At 60.0% G+C, this 16969-nt stretch overlaps 1 protein-coding gene across 1 annotated transcript; it reads left to right on the top strand.

Moving 5' to 3' along the window:
• The first annotated feature begins 298 nt into the window (after positions 1-298).
• On the top strand, positions 299-14777 carry FSCN1 (fascin actin-bundling protein 1). Its single transcript, XM_030797558.1, has 5 exons — positions 299-1257; positions 11065-11221; positions 11306-11427; positions 11676-11843; positions 13386-14777. The coding sequence occupies exons 1-5, from the start codon at positions 426-428 to the stop codon at positions 13586-13588; spliced, it is 1482 nt and encodes a 493-aa protein (XP_030653418.1). The 5' UTR covers positions 299-425; the 3' UTR covers positions 13589-14777.
• The last annotated feature ends 2192 nt before the right edge of the window (positions 14778-16969 follow it).

Raw genomic sequence — 16969 nt, forward strand, 5'->3', positions numbered from 1 at the left:
ACCTCAAACCTGGCTCGTCCTTGCTCCTAGCGAGGCTTGGGGTCGGGGTGTCCGAGGTGGGGGACATCCGGGGGGATTAGGTGGCTGGCGCGGGGAGCCGGGGTTGTGAGGGCTGATGTCCTCAGGCGGCGGCGCTGCGGGGTGGGGTGACAGCACCTGCGGGGCAGCAGCGGGGGCCGCAGCGCCGGGTCCCTCGGCCCGGGGCCCCTCCCGCGCGGAGCCAGGGGCGGGGCAGGGGCAGGGCCTGGTGGCGCTGACGTCACCTTGCCTATAAAGCTGCCGGGGCGCCGCGAGCCCGGCTTTGTGGAGCGCTGCGGAGGGTGCGTGCGGGCCGCGGCAGCCGAACAAAGGAGCCAGGGGCGCCGCCGCGGGGACCCGCCACCCACCTCCCGGGGCCGCGCCGCGGCCTCCCGTCCACCGCCACCATGACCGCCAACGGCACAGCCGAGGCGGTGCAGATCCAGTTCGGCCTCATCAACTGCGGCAACAAGTACCTGACGGCCGAGGCGTTCGGGTTCAAGGTTAACGCGTCGGCCAGCAGCCTGAAGAAGAAGCAGATCTGGACGCTGGAGCAGCCCCCTGACGAGGCGGGCAGCGCGGCCGTGTGCCTGCGCAGCCACCTGGGCCGCTACCTGGCGGCGGACAAGGACGGCAACGTGACCTGCGAGCGCGAGGTGCCCGGTCCCGACTGCCGCTTCCTCATCGTGGCGCACGACGACGGCCGCTGGTCGCTGCAGTCCGAGGCGCACCGGCGCTATTTTGGCGGCACCGAGGACCGCCTGTCGTGCTTCGCGCAGACGGTGTCCCCCGCCGAGAAGTGGAGCGTGCACATCGCCATGCACCCTCAGGTCAACATCTACAGCGTCACCCGTAAGCGCTACGCGCACCTTAGCGCGCGGCCGGCCGACGAGATCGCCGTGGACCGCGACGTGCCCTGGGGCGTCGACTCTCTCATCACCCTCGCCTTCCAGGACCAGCGCTACAGCGTGCAGACCTCCGACCACCGCTTTTTGCGCCACGACGGGCGCCTGGTGGCGCGCCCCGAGCCGGCCACTGGCTACACGCTGGAGTTCCGCTCCGGCAAGGTGGCCTTCCGCGACTGCGAGGGCCGTTACCTGGCGCCGTCGGGGCCCAGCGGCACGCTCAAGGCGGGCAAGGCCACCAAGGTGGGCAAGGACGAGCTCTTTGCCCTGGAGCAGAGCTGCGCCCAGGTCGTGCTGCAGGCGGCCAACGAGAGGAACGTGTCCACGCGCCAGGGTGAGTGGGGACGCTGCCCCCGCCTCTCCCGGTCCGTGCACAAAGCACACCCCACCCGCGCCCCTCCAGCCTCCCGCCCTTTCTCGCTCACGGCGCCGCTGCAGTCCAGAGCACTGCCCAGTGCGCCCCCGCTAGGCACGCGGGCTACCCCGCCTGGAGGGGGCGAGGGGTGGGGCTTTGCCCATCCTCGGGCGCCGCTGCCCACCTCCCACCCCGGGCTGGGGTCGTGGGCTTCCCTAGGCCCCGCGGAGTCGCAACCATACGTGCACCCTCCTAACCCCCCCGCCCAATCTCGGCTCTCCCCACGCGCCCCGATCCCTCGGATCGACGGTCCCAGCTCTTGGGGAGCCGGCGCCCCTCGCCAATTTCCTCGTGCTCCTCCCCCCGCCGGCGGGCCTGGAGCTCGGGGGTCGGAGGCAAGGGTCGCCACCCGCAAGGGCGCGCCTCCACCCCCGCCAGCAGACTTTCGCGGGCGAGATGGGGGAGGTTAGCCAGGCCTTTGATCCCGGCGGGGCGCTCCTCCACCTCCCCGTCTGCCCGGCTTTCCTCCACCTCCTCCGGCTGCCGGGCGGGGTCGGCCTCCGCTGGGGGGTGCGCTCGGGGTGTCAGCCCTTCCCCCCAGCCCCTCCTCCCGCGTCTGCCCCGCGCTCGAGGCCGCGGCCTTTGTGAGCAGGGGGGCGGGTCGCCTCGACTGGGTCCTCCCTCGTCCCCTTTGTCCTGCTCCATCTCTGCAGATGGGAAAACCAGATGCGGCGGGGCGGGGGAGGGGATCGGCTTTTGCGGGTCACCCCTGCAGAGAAGCCCCCCGCGCCGCCCCCGGGCCCAGGGCTCGGGTCCCGAGGTTCCCCAGGAGGCGGTCTCCCTCCTCGCGCCGCGGCCCGGGAACGGCGTGGCGCGGATGGCGGCCCTCCAGGAACCCCGCCCTTCGCCCGCCGCGCGCGTCTCCGGGCCGGTGCGCTGAGCTCCGCTCCGTGGGCGACCGAGGGCGGCTTCAGCGCGAGCCTGGAGACCCCAGGCCAGCTCCCTCGGGAAGCCCCTACCGTCTGGTGAACCCATCCCCTAAGGCGCTCCCCGGGAACAATTGACTGCAACTCGATCCGTCCCCTCCGGGGCCTCCTGCAGGCACGGCTATTTGCGACCGGCCTGTGCGCCAGAAATGGGCCCCCACTGTTTCCCGTCTTTCTCAGATTCTCCCCCAGGGGGTTTCTCTTCCTTTTTGGCGTCCTCTTCTACTCCTGGCGGAGAAGCTGTTCCTTGCTTGCGGACAGAGGCCCCGCTGGAGGGAGGGGCGTGGGGGGATCTTTTTCCCTGGATAGGAAGTCGGACCCCAGGCCTTGGAGATGTCTGGACGGGCGCCCAGTTTGTGTCCTCATCCCTCCTCTTGGAAGGAGCCCTCCTGACGGCCCCCCCTTGGCTGTGGGCTCTGCAGAAGGGGGAAAGACCCCCCACGGCAGTGGGGGTGAGGGTGGAGGCCTGGGTGGGGTAATGGCCATTTTGTGCCTGAAGTTTGCTACCTTAAATCCCAGAGAGGTGAAGCTGCTTGTCCTGGGTCACACAGCAAGTGGCCACAAGGAAGCAGCATGCAGAAGTGGGTGCATTTGGCTCTAGAAACCCCTTTTCCTGTTTCCCACAGCACATGGCGGGCAGAGCTCCTCACCTGATCAGCAGGCATTGAGCCCTACTAAGGGTACCTGCTGAGCCATGAGTGAACCAGTGGGGTTCACGTTCTCTTGGGGACATTATGAAGTGTCAAGGAAAAGGCAGCGGGTACAGGTTATTAGATGGGTGAGTCCTTTCTGAGCAGGACATTTGAGCTGGCCTGAAGGATGAAGAAGGTGGCAGGTATGGGGGGGCGGTGTGTGGACCAGTGTTGTAGGCAGTGGGTGTCGCCTGTGCAAAGGTCTTATGGCAGGAAGGTACAGAGAAAGCCCAGTGTGGCTGGGAGGAAGCTTGTGAGGTCGGGGCCGCAGGACCCTCGATGAGAACTTAGTGCAGGGCTATAGTCCTTGTCTTGAGGTTGCAGCCACAGCCTCCCGTGGGGAAGAAGTCGGGGAAGAAGTCGCAGAAGTAGGTGGTGGCCTTGGCCCTGGGGGCCAGAAAGGAGCAGAGAGCCTGAGGGTGTTTTTGGCGAGCCTGGGCAGATACTCCCCTCTCCTGAGAAGCTTGCTGGGGGCGTCTGGGGTGTGATTCAGGCTGATAGGGTGGGAGGAACCAGAAATTGCAGCCAGGAGAGGTGGTGGTGATGGCTCAGCTTGGAGTTGAAAGGGATGTGGAACGGCAGGGGGGTGGGGGTACTTGGGGGCCGAGGTTGGGGCTCCTCTGGCCTCAGATCTTGGGGTCCTTATCTCGTTTCTATGTCAGCCAACTCCCGGGGGGCTTTTGGGGGAACTGGAGTCTGCAGGGGTGGGCGTGGGGGGCGTGTCTGCAGAGGCCATTTTGGACGGGCCTGCGTGGCAAGGGGGAGGTGTCTGCTTCCAACACACATGCTGGGGAACGCCAGCCAGGAAGGGGAGGATCCGGACTTAGCTGGCAGGGGGGATGTGAATCATCTCTGCAGGCCTGCACGGGCGGGCCCGGTGGGGGCAGGGCGCTCCCCTTTGAAAAACGCTGTGCCCTGCTCTTCAGCCTCAGTTTCCCCATCTGTAAAGTGTGCATTCCAGGCCTCCTTGGGCTGGCCCAGAGCTGCCCTGGGCAGGGGCTTTCAGCCCATCACACCAGAGGCTGGGTCAGCTGAGTGAGTGCTCCTTTGTCCTCCCGCCACGCCCCGGGCTCCTCCCTGCTCCCCAGGATCCACACCTACCCTGGCCCTGACCCTGGGCCATGCCTCTCCACACTTCCTGTCTTCTCTCACATCTGTTCGTGTCCTCTCCCGCCAGCCTCCTTGCATCTGGGGCTCCATGCCAGGGATAGGACCTGTCCTCCCTGCTGGCTTGGGACATTCCCTCTCCCAGCCACTCCGGATGGCTGACTGAGGAAGGGCTCGTCAAGCTGGGCTTTGCAGGATGTGTAAGAGTTCTCCCCACGAGGTGCAGGGCATTCTGAGCCCAGGGAACGGCTTGTATAAGGATGCAGAGGCATTTGAAATGGCCGGGTAGTTGCAGGAGTCGACTGGAAAGCGGGGTGGTGAGGTGAAGCCACAGAACATTCCAGGCCCCCTCCCCTAAATGAGATGGAGGGACTGCCTGTTTTGAACAAGCCAGGGGCGTCTGGGGACTGTTAAGGCCTGGGGGCGGTGATGGGAACTGGAGGGTGTGAGGCAACCAGGGGGTGCCTCTCTGAGCCACCACAGACAGAATGGTTCAGAAGGCCAGGCACACTGGCTCTCTCCTGTAATCCAAGCACTTTGGGAGGCCAAGGAGGGAAGACGGCTTCAGCCTAGGAGTTCAAGGCCAGCCTGGGCAACATGGCAAAACCTCTGTCTACAAAAAAATACAAAAAATTAGCCAGGCATGGTGATGCACGCCTGTCGTCCCAGCTACTCAGGAGGCCGAGATGGGAGGATCGCTTGAGCCAGGGAGTTTGAGGCTGCAGTGAGCCGAGATCGTGCCACTGTACTCCAGCCTGGGCAACAGAGCGAGACCCTGTCTCAAAAATATTTTTTTGGGCTGGGTGCAGTGGCTCACGCCTGTAATTCCAGCACTTTGGGAGTCCGAGGCAGGCGGATCACCTGGAGGTCGGGAGTTTGAGACCAGTCTGACCAACATGGAGAAACCCAGTCTCTACTAAAAATACAAAAATTAGCTGGCTGTGGTGGCGCATGCCTGTAATCCCAGCTACTCAGGAGGCTGAGGCAGGAGAATCGCTTGAACCCGGAAGGTGGAGGTTGCAGTGAGCCGAGATCGCACCATTGCACTCCAGCCTGGGCAACAAGAGCGAAACTCCATCTCAAAAAAAAAAAAAACCCCAAAACAAACAAACAAACAAAAACTGTAATTAAAATAAAATAATTAAAAGACAAAAAGTTAAAAAAAAAAAAAAAGAGAGAATGGCTCAAAGGCTGGAAACAGGGAAGGCCACTGTGAGGGGAGCTCACCAGGCAGGGTAGACCTCTCTAGAAGGAGGAGGGAGAGGTACCCATGGGCCTGGCACAGGAGACTCTTAATCTCCTGGCTCCCAGGGGCTTCTGTGGGCCTGTGACTCAGGATTTCTGTGCCTCTGTTGAGGAAAAGAAAAATCCTGAAGAAAACCCTGTTCCCATAGTAACACAACTCTAATTAGAGACTCCAAGGCCAAGCGAGGGCCTTGGAGCCAGGAGGGGCCCTGCTGGACTGGGGGGATGACTCCCCTTTCCCCTATCCCTCCCTCGCCCAGGGGTGCCTTACCCCCCGCGGTGGGTGCCTCACTGGCTGGCCTAAGCCTTTGCATAAAACCAGTTCCAGGACTGAACGTAACAGGCTGATGGGGACTGAGTCCTGGTACAGATGGCGGCAGTTGTGTGGCCCTGGGCTAGGAATGGCTGGGAAGCTCCCTTTCTTCTCTGGCTTGGGGGATGAGGTTAGTGTAAATTTCATGGAGTTACCAGGAGGATTAAGGCCGATGTGCATTCACACGTGGCCCCGTGGCTGCCCCCAGTTAAGCCCAGCGCAGCCACCGGAAGTCTCATTGAGAAGGAGCCTCCCGGCTTCCTGCATTTGTTCCAGGCGGGCTGGTAAGCGCCCTGCTTATTTGCAAGGCTGTGTGAGGACGAGCCCTGTAAACCCTAGGACGAGGCTGTGCTAATGTGGTTTCTGTTCCCCTGCCCCCCCTTCTCCTTTTGCCCCTCTTTCTGGGGAACCTGGAGCCCCCCGATGCCCTCTGTTTTTTTCTGCTGCTGGGGTGGACTTAGAACCTCTCCCTCCGTCCTTTCTGCTGCTGGGGTGGGCCTGCAGGAGGCTGTCCTCTTACCTGGTCCCTAACTTCCCTCCGATCAGCGGACCCCCAACACGTTGGACAGGTGGTGCTCTGTGGCCGGCATAGGCCAGGGCCTCTGCGGTGGCTTTGAACAGAGCAGGGTGCGGCCCCCGCCTGTAGACACGCAGGCCCTTCTGAGCAGAATGAGGGGGCGGTAAGGGCAGCTGTGCGGGTGTGGCTACCTGCAGCCCTGCGGCTTCTGTGCAGTGGGGGTGGGGCGGGCCAGACCTTTGCAGAGCCTCTTGGCTGGTGGTGGGCCGAACGAGCAGAGGCCCCAGCCCTCGTTGTGTTCCCTGAGGTGTGGCCTTAGGATGGTTCCGGCACCCTGGGGACCCAGCCTGCTCACCTCATCCTCCTCTTGTGCTTGGCTGGGGTGTGGTGGCCCAGCCAGCCCACCCAGTGGAGTTCCAGGCAGTGGATGCTGTGGAGGAGAGGGGCTACGGGCTTGAGGGGGCCCAGGGAACCTGAAGGGTGGAGCCCAAGGGGTTCCAAGAAGGGGCGGGGCCAGGGACCCATACACAGGAGGGTGGGGCAGGGAAAGGGCGTGGCAAGAGGGCCGCCCACCTCCTGTCTAGAGAGCCAGCCAGACCCTTACTTTCTCTTGCTGTGTGACCTTAGGCAAGGACACGCCACCACCAGCCTCAGTCTCCCTCTTTGTGAAGTGGGATGAAGATCCCCGCGTGTGGAGCGGATGTGGGGATGCATGGTTGGGTCAGGATGGAACAGGATGGGGAGGCCGGGCGCGGTGGCTTACCCCTGTAATCCCAGCACTTTGGGAGGCAAAGGTGGGAGGATTGCTTGAGTCCAGGAGTTTGGGCAACATAGCGAGACCACCCCCCATCTGTACAAAATACTTTTAAAGTTAGCCAGGCGTAGTGGCGAGTGCCTGTGGTCCCACCTACTGGGGAGGCTGAGGCAAGAGGATCCTTTGAGCCCAGGAGTTGGAGGCTGTAGAGAGCCATGCTGGGGCCACTTGCACTCCAGCCTGGGCAACAGAGCAAGACCCTATCTCTAAAAAAAAAAGGAACTGAGGATGTGTCCTCTGGGTGTGGGCTCTACCACCCACTAGCCTCCCTCTCCTGTGGGTGCTGCCAGCCATCCACCGCTGAGGTCCCTGCGGCATAAAGGTGCCCAAACGAAGACACTCTCCAGCTCTGAGCCAGGCACCCATACAGAGCCCGGCAGACGCCTCTGCTGCTGCAGTTCTTAGAATCCAGAGCGCGTGGGGAATGTGAATTTGTGCTGCTGGAGCCAAACATCCCACCTCTAGGTTTTAGCTGGAGGAATCCACGTGGATATGCAAAGCGATGTAGTTATAATGAATAGCAATTGTGGGCCGGGCGCAGTGGCTCCTACCTGTAATCCCAGCACTTTGGGAGGCTGAGGTGGGCGGATCACCTGAGGTCAGGAGTTTGAGACCAGCCTGGCCAACGTAGTGAAACTCCTTCTCTACTAAAAATACAAAAAAATTAGCCGGGCATAGTGGTGGGTGCCTGTAATCCCAGCTACTCAGGAGGCTGAGGCAGGAGAATCACTTGAACCCAGGAGGCAGAGGTTTCAGTGAGGCGAGATCACGCCATTGCCCTCCAGCCCGGGAGACAGAGTGAGACTCTCTTTCTCAAAAAAAGAATAGCAGCTGCACTATAGCTTAGGGGAGCAAAACCCGAAAGCCACCTTAAGTTTCCCAATGATAGAGATCCCTGGGGTCCTATTCTGAGACAGAGTCTTGCTCTGTCACCCAGGCTGGAGTGCAGTCGCGGATCTCAGCTCACTGCAGCCTCCGCCTCCTGGGTTCAAGCAATTCTCCTGCGTCAGCCTCCTGAGTAGCTGGGATTACAGGCACCCACCACCACACCCAGCTAATTTTTTTTTTTTTTTTTTTGTATTTTTAGTAGTTTCACCGTGTTAGCCAGGATGATCTCGATCTCCTGACCTCGTGATCCGCCCACCTCGGCCTCCCAAAGTGCTGGGATTACAGGCATGAGCCACCGCGCCTGGTCCTTTTTTTTGTATTTTTAGTAGAGATGAGGTTTCACCATGTTGGCCAGGCTGGTCTCAAACTCCTGACCTCATGATCTGCCCGCCTCGGCCTCCCAAAGTGCTGGGATTACAGGCGTGGGCCACTGCGCCCGGCCAGTCCCATTCGACTTTTTAGGGACATGGAAACATGTAAAGATGCCATACAGAAAACAGTATGCAAATCCAGAGACAGAGGACATCTATGCATGTTTCTTTTTCTTTTTTTTGAGATGGAGTCTCACTCTGTCACCTAGGCTCGAGTGCAGTGGTGCAATCTCAGCTCACTGCAACCTCTGCCTCCCAGGTTTAAGCAATTCTCCTGCCTCAGCCTTCCAAGTAACTGGGATTACAGGCGTGCCCCACCACGCCCAGCTAATGTTTGTATTTTTAGTAGAGGTGGGGGTTTCACCATGTTGGCAAGGCTGGTCTTGAACTCATGACCTCAGGTGATCCACCCGCCTCAGCTTCCCAAAATGCTGGGATTACAGGCGTGAGCCGCTGCGGCAACCCACACGTTTCTTATGTGTAAGAAAAAAACAGCTAGAAAGTTGTGTGTTCACTGGCTGGGCACATGGTGGCTCCTGTCTGTAATCTCAGCACTTTGGGAGGCTGAGTTAGGAGGATCGTGTGAGGCCAGGAGTTCAAGACCATCCTAGGCAACATAGCCAGATCCTGTCTCTACCAAATAGAAAAAAAAAATTAGCTTGATATGGTGGTGTGTGCCTGTAGTCTGAGCTATTTGGGAGGCTGAGGTGGGAGGATCACTTGAGCCCAGGAAGTCAAAGCTGCAGTGAGCTATGATTGTGCCACTGCACTCCAACCTGGGCAACAGAGCAAGACCCAGAATCAAAAAGAAAGAAAGATGTGGCCGGGCTTGGTGGCTCACGCTTGTAATCCCAGCACTTTGGGAGGCCGAGGTGGGCGGATCACGAGGTCAGGAGATCGAGACCACGGTGAAACCCCATCTCTACTAAAAATACAAAAAATTAGCCGGGCGTGGTGGCGGGCGCCTGTAGTCCCAGCTACTCGGAGAGGCTGAGGCGGGAGAATGGTGTGAACCCGGGAGGCGGAGCTTGCAGTGAGCTGAGATGGCACCACTGCACTCCAGACTGGGCGACAGAGTGAGACTCCGTCTCAAAAAAAAAAAAAAAAAAAAAGAAAAAGAAAGATGTATTTGCCAACACAGGAGTGTTCTGCAGTGGGGTGGAAAGGGGACATGTAGGACTTCATAGTTTCCTTTTTTTTGTTTTAGAGACAGGGTTTAAAAAAATGTTTTTTGTTGTTTTTGAGGCGGAATTTTGCTCTTGTTGCCCAGGCTGGAGTGCAATGGTGTGATCTCGGCTCATTGCCATCTCTGCCTCCCAGGTTCAAGCGATTCTCCTGCCTCAGCCTCAGGCAATTTTGTATTTTTAGTAGAGACGGGGTGACTCCATGTTGGTCAGGCTGGTCTCGAACTCCCGACCTCAGGTGATCCACCTGCCTTGGCCTCCCAAAGTGCTGGGATTACAGGTGTGAGCCACTGTGCCCGGCCCTTTTTTCTTTTTTTTAAAGACGTAGGGTCTTGCTAAGTTGCCCAGGCTGGTCTTGAACTCCTGGTCTCAAATGATCCTCCCGACTTGGCCTCCCAAAGTGCTGGACTTGCAGGAGATATGAGCCACCGCACCCGGCCCTTTTACAAGTTTTCTAAAGGAAAGGAACATGTACCATTATGTTTTATTTTAACTTTTACATAGAAGCAGGAACAATAGCATGAACCCCCAGACACGGCCCCCCAAGATGCGCTGTTCTGCTGTGCTGCAGCCCCATTTGTCCTTTTCTATACCATTTTTGGTTGTATTTGAAGCAAATCCCTGACATCAGGGCATTTCATCCCAAAATACTTCCATCTGTGTTTCTAAAAAAACGAGGCCATTTTCTTATGTAACTACAACGTGATCAACAGTAATCAATCCTTAACATCTAATTCTGGGCCACGTTAAGACCCTCCTGATTGGCTCAAGAATGTCTTTTGTGCAGTTGGTTTCTTGATTCTTTTTGTTTTTTTGAGACAGGGTCTCACTCTGTCACCCAGGCTGGAGTGCAGTGGTGCAATCACGGCTCACTGCAGCCTCAACCTCCTGCCTCAGTGATCCTCCTGCCTCAGCCTCCCAAGTAGCTGGGACCACAGGTGTGCACCACCACTCCCAGCTAATTAAAAAAATAATTTGTAGGCCGGGTGCAGTGGCTCACGCCTGTAATCCCAGCACTTTGGGAGGCTGAGGCAGGCGGATCACGAGGTCAGGAGATCGAGACCATCCTGGCTAACATGGTGAAACCCCGTCTCTACTAAAAATACAAAAAAAAATTAGCCGGGCGAGGTGGCAGGCGCCTGTAGTCCCAGCTACAAGGGAGGCTGAGGCAGGAGAATGGGGTGAACCCCACCGTGGGGGGAGCCTGCAGTGAGCCGAGATCGCGCCACTGCACTCCAGCCTGGGTGAAAGAGCGAGACTCCGTCTCAAAATAAATAAACAAATAATTTGTAGAGATGGGGGGATGGGGGTCTTGCTATGTTGCCCAGGCTGGTCTCAAACTCCTAGACTCAAGCAATCCTCCTGCCTTGGCCTCCCAAAGTGTTGGGATCACAGGCATGAGCCCCTGTCCCTGGCCCCTATTATTTCTCTAACTGGGGAAAGTCATGTGGGAACAGATGTAGCTGGCCTTGGCCTCTGGCCGGCCCTGCCTGCGTTCCTGGGTGCTCTCTGCTGCCTCTCATGTGTGCCACTGTGGGGTCTCAGCCGCCCGCCCCACCCCACCCCGTGGTGTTCCCTTGTCTGTGTAGTTCTGTGAGTTCAGGGCTGTGGTCTGCCAGAACTAGGGGGTGTGGGGCCCCTGTACCAGCCCAAGGCCTCCTCTCTGCAGGTATGGACCTGTCTGCCAATCAGGACGAGGAGACCGACCAGGAGACTTTCCAGCTGGAGATCGACCGCGACACCAAAAAGTGTGCCTTCCGTACCCACACGGGCAAGTACTGGACGCTGACGGCCACCGGGGGCGTGCAGTCCACCGCCTCCACCAAGTGAGTGCCTCCCTCTCACCTGTCACCTCCCCCCCACCACCTTGCCTGGGCTACCCCGCCTGACCCTGTCCCGCCGTCCCCCAGGAATGCCAGCTGCTACTTCGACATCGAGTGGCGTGACCGGCGCATCACACTGCGGGCGTCCAATGGCAAGTTTGTGACCTCCAAGAAGAATGGGCAGCTGGCCGCCTCGGTGGAGACAGCAGGTAACGCCAAAGCCCCAGTTCCCCGGAGCTGTCCTGGAGTCCTGGAGGGTCTGGCCATGCCGTGGTCACTTGGTAGCCCCAGCCAAGGCCTGCTCTGTGCTGGGCATCCCCCTGGACTGGCCCTGCACTGTCCTACCCTGGGGCTGACGGCTGTGCGACCCCAGCTCCTGGCCCCCCCTCTCTGGTCACCCCAGCCTCCACCCCACTCCCTGCCAGGAGGCTCACTGACTCCCCTCTTTCTGGGACAGGGGACTCAGAGCTCTTCCTCATGAAGCTCATCAACCGCCCCATCATCGTGTTCCGCGGGGAGCACGGCTTCATCGGCTGCCGCAAGGTCACAGGCACCCTGGACGCCAACCGCTCCAGCTATGATGTCTTCCAGCTGGAGTTCAACGACGGCGCCTACAACATCAAAGGCAGGTTCTCCTGCAGGCAGCTGCTGGGCAGGGAACCCCTTGGTCGGGGCTGGTGTCAGTGCTGCGGGGAGCGCCCTCTGTACCCACACTGGACCCTGGCTTGGCTCAGGGCCATTCCGGGCCCTAAAGAGACGGGTGTCCAATGGCCACCAGGGGCTCTGGGATGCAAGCAGCCCCTTTCCCTCTTGTCTATGTGGTTGGGGGGACTTACCTTGCCCACCTGACAGAGAGGTGTGTAGGGGGGAGAGCAGGGAGGGGGAGGAGAGCAGGGGTGGGGTGGGGACAGCAGGGAGCGGGGAGGTTCTGGAAAGGGTGTGCAGGGGAGGATGCGCCTCAGTTATGGGACTGGAGCCCCTTCCCAGGAGGACTCCCAACAACCCAGAGGTGCCTGTTAGGATTCAGAACATGGTTTTTTTGTTTGTTTTTTTGAGACTCACTCCCTCACCCAGGCTGGAGTGCAGTGGCGTTATCTCGGCTCACTGCAACCTCTGCCTCCTGGGTTCAAGTGATTCTCCTGCCTCAGCCTCCCAAGTAGCTGGGATTACAGGTGTGCGGCACCACACCTGGCTAATTTTTATTTATTTATTTATTTATTTATTTATTTATTTATTTATTTATTTTTTGAGACGGAGTCTCGCTCTGTCGCCCAGGCTGGATCTCGGCTCACTGCAAGCTCCGCCTCCCGGGTTCACACCATTCTCCTGCCTCAGCCTCCCGAGCAGCTGGGACCACAGGCGCCCGCCACCAAGCCCGGCTAATTTTTTGTATTTTTAGTAGAGACGGGGTTTCACCGTGTTAGCCAGGATGGTCTCGATCTCCTGACCTCGTGATCCGCCCGCCTCGGCCTCCCAAAGTGCTGGGATTACAAGCGTGAGCCACCGCGCCCGGCCAAATTTTTATATTTTTAAAATTTATTATTTATTTATTTTGAGACAGGGTCTTGCTCTGTCACCCAGGCTGGAGTGCAGTGGTGTGATGTTGGCTCTCTGCAACCTGCGCCTCCTGGGTTCAAGTGATTCTCCTGCCTCAGCCTCCCGAGTAGCTGGGACTATGTGTGGGAACCACCATGCCTGGCTAATTTTTGTATTTTTTGGAGAGACGGTTTCACCATGTTGGCCAGGCTGGTCTCGAATTCATGGCCTCAAGTGATCCGCTCACCTCAGCCTCCCACAGTGCTGGGATTATAGGTGTGAGCCACCACACCCGGCTAATTTTTTGTATTTTTAGTAGAGACGGAGTTTCACTATGTTGGCCAGGCTGGCTCGAACTCCTGACCTCAAGTGATCCACCCACCTCAGCCTCTCAAAGTGCTGGGATTACAGTCGTGAGCCACTGCGGCCGAGCAGAACACGTTCTAGGACCCTTGTTCATGTGTCCATCACGGGCAGGAGGACGTTCGGGCCATAGGGACCCTGGCTCATTCCGGAGCCAGGACTGGAGGGTGGGGCGTCACCCTTGGGAACAACCGTGCCCACCCTCCGCTGCCCAGGGTGGGGGTGGGAGCCAGGCTTTGGGCCCCACTTGATAAAGTCCCCTCCCCAGACTCCACAGGCAAATACTGGACGGTGGGCAGTGACTCTGCGGTCACCAGCAGCGGCGACACTCCTGTGGACTTCTTCTTCGAGTTCTGCGACTACAACAAGGTGGCCATCAAGGTGGGCGGGCGCTACCTGAAGGGCGACCACGCAGGGGTCCTGAAGGCCTCGGCGGAGACCGTGGACCCCGCCTCGCTCTGGGAGTACTAGGGCCCGCGCGCCCTTCCCCGCCCCTGCCCATGTGGCGGCTCCTTCCAACCCTCCCTGCTAACCCCTTCTCCTCCAGGTGGGCTCCGGGGCGGGAGGCAAGCCCCCTTGCCTTTCAAACTGGAAACCCCAGAGAAAACGGTGCCCCCACCTGTCACCCCTATGGACTCCCCACGCTCCCCTCCGCCCGGGTTCCCTATTCCCCTCGGGTCAGCGGCTGCGGCCTGGCCCTGGGAGGGATTTCAGATGCCCCTGCCCTCTTGTCTGCCACGGGGTGAGTCTGGCACCTCTTTCTTCTGACCTCAGACGGCTCTGAGCCTTATTTTTCTGGAAGCGGCTAAGGGACGGTTGGGGGCTGGGAGCCCTGGGCGTGTAGTGTAACTGGAATCTTTTGCCCCTCTCGGCCACCTCCTCCCAGCCCCCTAGGAGCTGGGCATGTGTCCCAAGCCTGTCAGTGGCCCTCCCTGGTGCACTGTCCCGGAAGCCCCTGCTTCGGAAGGGAAGCTGTCGGGTGGGCTAGGACTGACTCTCGGTGTTTTTTTGGGTGGTGGCTGGAAAAAGCCCCTCTCCCACGTGGCAGAGGCTCAGCCCGGCTCCCTTCCCCGGAGCGGCAGGGCGAGCGGCAGGGCGTGACGGCCACATGGCCACAGGGTCTGCCTGCTGCACGTTCTGCCAAGGTGGTGGGGGGGTAGGGGTGTAGGGGCCGTCTTCCTCCTGTCTCTTTCCTTTCACCCTAGCCTGACTGGAAGCAGAAAATGACCAAATCAGTATTTTTTTTAATGAAATATTATTGCTGGAGGCGTCCCAGGCAAGCCTGGCTGTAGTAGCGAGTGATCTGGCGAGGGGGGGCGTCTCAGCACCCTCCCCCAGGGGGTGCATCTCAGTCGCCTCTTTCTGTCCTTCCCGTCCAGCCCTGGGCCTGGGCTGCCGACGCCTGGGCCAGAGCCCCTGCTGTGATTGGTGCTCCCTGGGCCTCTTGGGTGGATGAAGCCAGGCGTCGCCCCCTCCAGGAGCCCTGGGGTGAGCCGCCGGGGCCACCCTGCTGCCAGCCTCCCCCGTCCCCAACATGCATCTCACTCTGGGTGTCTTGGTCTTTTATTTTTTGTAAGTGTCATTTGTATAACTCTAAACGCCCATGATAGTAGCTTCAAACTGGAAATAGCGAAATAAAATAACTCAGTCTGCAGCCCCAGGCCGGCCTGTGTGTGTCTTGGGGCTGAGGTGGGTGGGAGTGTGCTGTGGGAGGGAGGCCATGGCTCCAGTGGGTGCTCCGGAGCTCGTGGGCCCAGCACACCTCCTTAAGCGGGGGATGGGGCACTGGGAGGGGGTGGACTGTGGCCCCCACACTGCGAGGATCCGGGCCTTCCACGTCCCCAGACACAGCAGGCGGGGGTGCCCCTGGGGCTGGGAGATGCTGCCCTGGGCCCCTCGGGGGGCGACCGTGGTAGGATGGACCGGGCCGAGCTTGCAGACCCTGGGCAGGTGCCTACGTCGGAACCAGCAGCCCTGGGGATATCTGGCAGATCAGAGACTGAGGACTGTTTCCAGACTTTCCCAAGGCCAGTCAGGGCGACCTGGGTTCTGAGCCACCCTTTGCATCCTAGGCTTCAGGGACAGGGGCTGGGCAGAGGCTCGCAGACCTCGTGCAGCCTCATTCACTCCCAGGTGCCCCTAGGGATAGCAGCTGCGTAAAGACTGAGGAGAGGAGCAGCAAGGCGCAGCCTGGAGCGGAGGGACCAGGCGCCCAGTCATTGTGCGCTGGGAAGGCGGTGATGGCGAAGGAATTTGGGACACGCGGGGCGTCCCGGGGGCAGCCAGGGCACTGCAGGCGGGAGCCCCCTGCTCCCCCGCATCCTCCCCGCCACCGGCAGCAGAGGAAGCGCTGATTGGCTGCTGATGACGCAGCTGGGAGGGCTGAGCTGTGATAGGTGGTCCCTGGGCGGGGGGCGGGGGGAGGCGGAAGTCTTGAGATTGGCAGGGGCAGGTGGCTGCTGCAGAGGGAAGTCGGGGTCCCCTCAGCAAGGTTCCGGCGGCCACCCCTCTACCCTCCCCCATGAAAGCCAGGCTGGAAGCCAGAAAAATCCCAGTGACTGGAAGGGACAGATTAATCCTCCGGAACCAAACTCTTTGAGACCTGGGGAGGAGGGTGGGAGGCACTGGGAAGGGGAAGGGGGGGAGCCCGGCTCATTTCCACCCACGGAGCTGACCTAGAATGACCCTAAGGTCCCCGGAGCCACCGGCTGATTCCGAATTCCATTCATTCCGCAAAATTTGGCGCCTACCACGTGGCCGAGATTCCCGAGGCTGCAGCCAATGAGCAGCACAGTCCGATGGGGAAGGCTGGAAGGGCCCTTCACGAGATCTCTAGGGAGGAATCGGGAGGAGCTGCCCAGCTGAAAGGGACGGGGGAATAACCCGGGGCGAGGGACCTGCCCAGGCCCTGCCCTCTGAGAGGAAGCCAGGCCAGGGGCCGGGGGCATCTCTGGGGTCCGGTGAGATGCCGGTCGAGGGAGCCAGGCCGTGGTTCTCCAGACTCGCGTGGAGGCCACGAGCGTCTTCCGGAGGAGCGGGCACAGCGCGGACCGGCAGACTCTGGGGCACCTGGGCTCCCCATCTCCTGACCTTTTCCTACCTTCAGGTGCCTCCTGTCAGGACAGGTTCTGGGGCTCCCCGGGGCAGGGAGCCAGGGCAAAGGGTGCAGTTTCCGCTCCTGCCTGAGTCACCTTCGCTTTCTCAGCGATTCTTCATTCACAAGGGCGCGGCCCATCACACGCACACACTTGTGAACTTGCACGCCCACACACATATGGACCTGTGCAAAAAGTCCCATGCACAGGCAGATACACGTGCATGTAGGCGTGCACACAGACACGCACAGATGCAGGCAGACCAGCTCCCAGGAATCTGTTTCCAGCCGACAGGGATTCAGCACTCAGGGTACCAGCCTCTGTCCCGTGCACCCGCATTCCCAGCAGTTCTCCCAGCTGGGTTGGGGGCCACCAGGGACCCCATACCCCTAGGGTGGCTCCTCCATTAAGCCTGCCGTGGGGTTGGGAGTGAAAGAGTCCCACCTCCCACTGCTCAGAAGGGGACACTCAGGCTTGAGAGTCAGTCCCCAGTGAGTCAAGGCAAGTGCAGCCAGGGCTCCAAGATCCTTGTTGGGATTCACTGTGATCCCCAAAGATCACGACTTAAGGGAAAACATTCAATTAAATTTGTTAGAGCAAAGAAAGGAGAGACTGGGCTGGGCGCAGTGGCTAACGCCTACAGTTCCAGCTACTCAGGAGGCCCAGGCGGGGGGATTGCTTGAGCCCAGGAGGCTGAGGCTGCAGTGAGCTATGATGGCATCACCCACTGCACTCCAGCCTGGGTGACAAAGCAAGA

Source organism: Nomascus leucogenys, chromosome 17 (assembly GCF_006542625.1).
Source record: "Nomascus leucogenys isolate Asia chromosome 17, Asia_NLE_v1, whole genome shotgun sequence".
In the NCBI taxonomy this organism is placed as follows: domain Eukaryota; kingdom Metazoa; phylum Chordata; class Mammalia; order Primates; family Hylobatidae; genus Nomascus; species Nomascus leucogenys.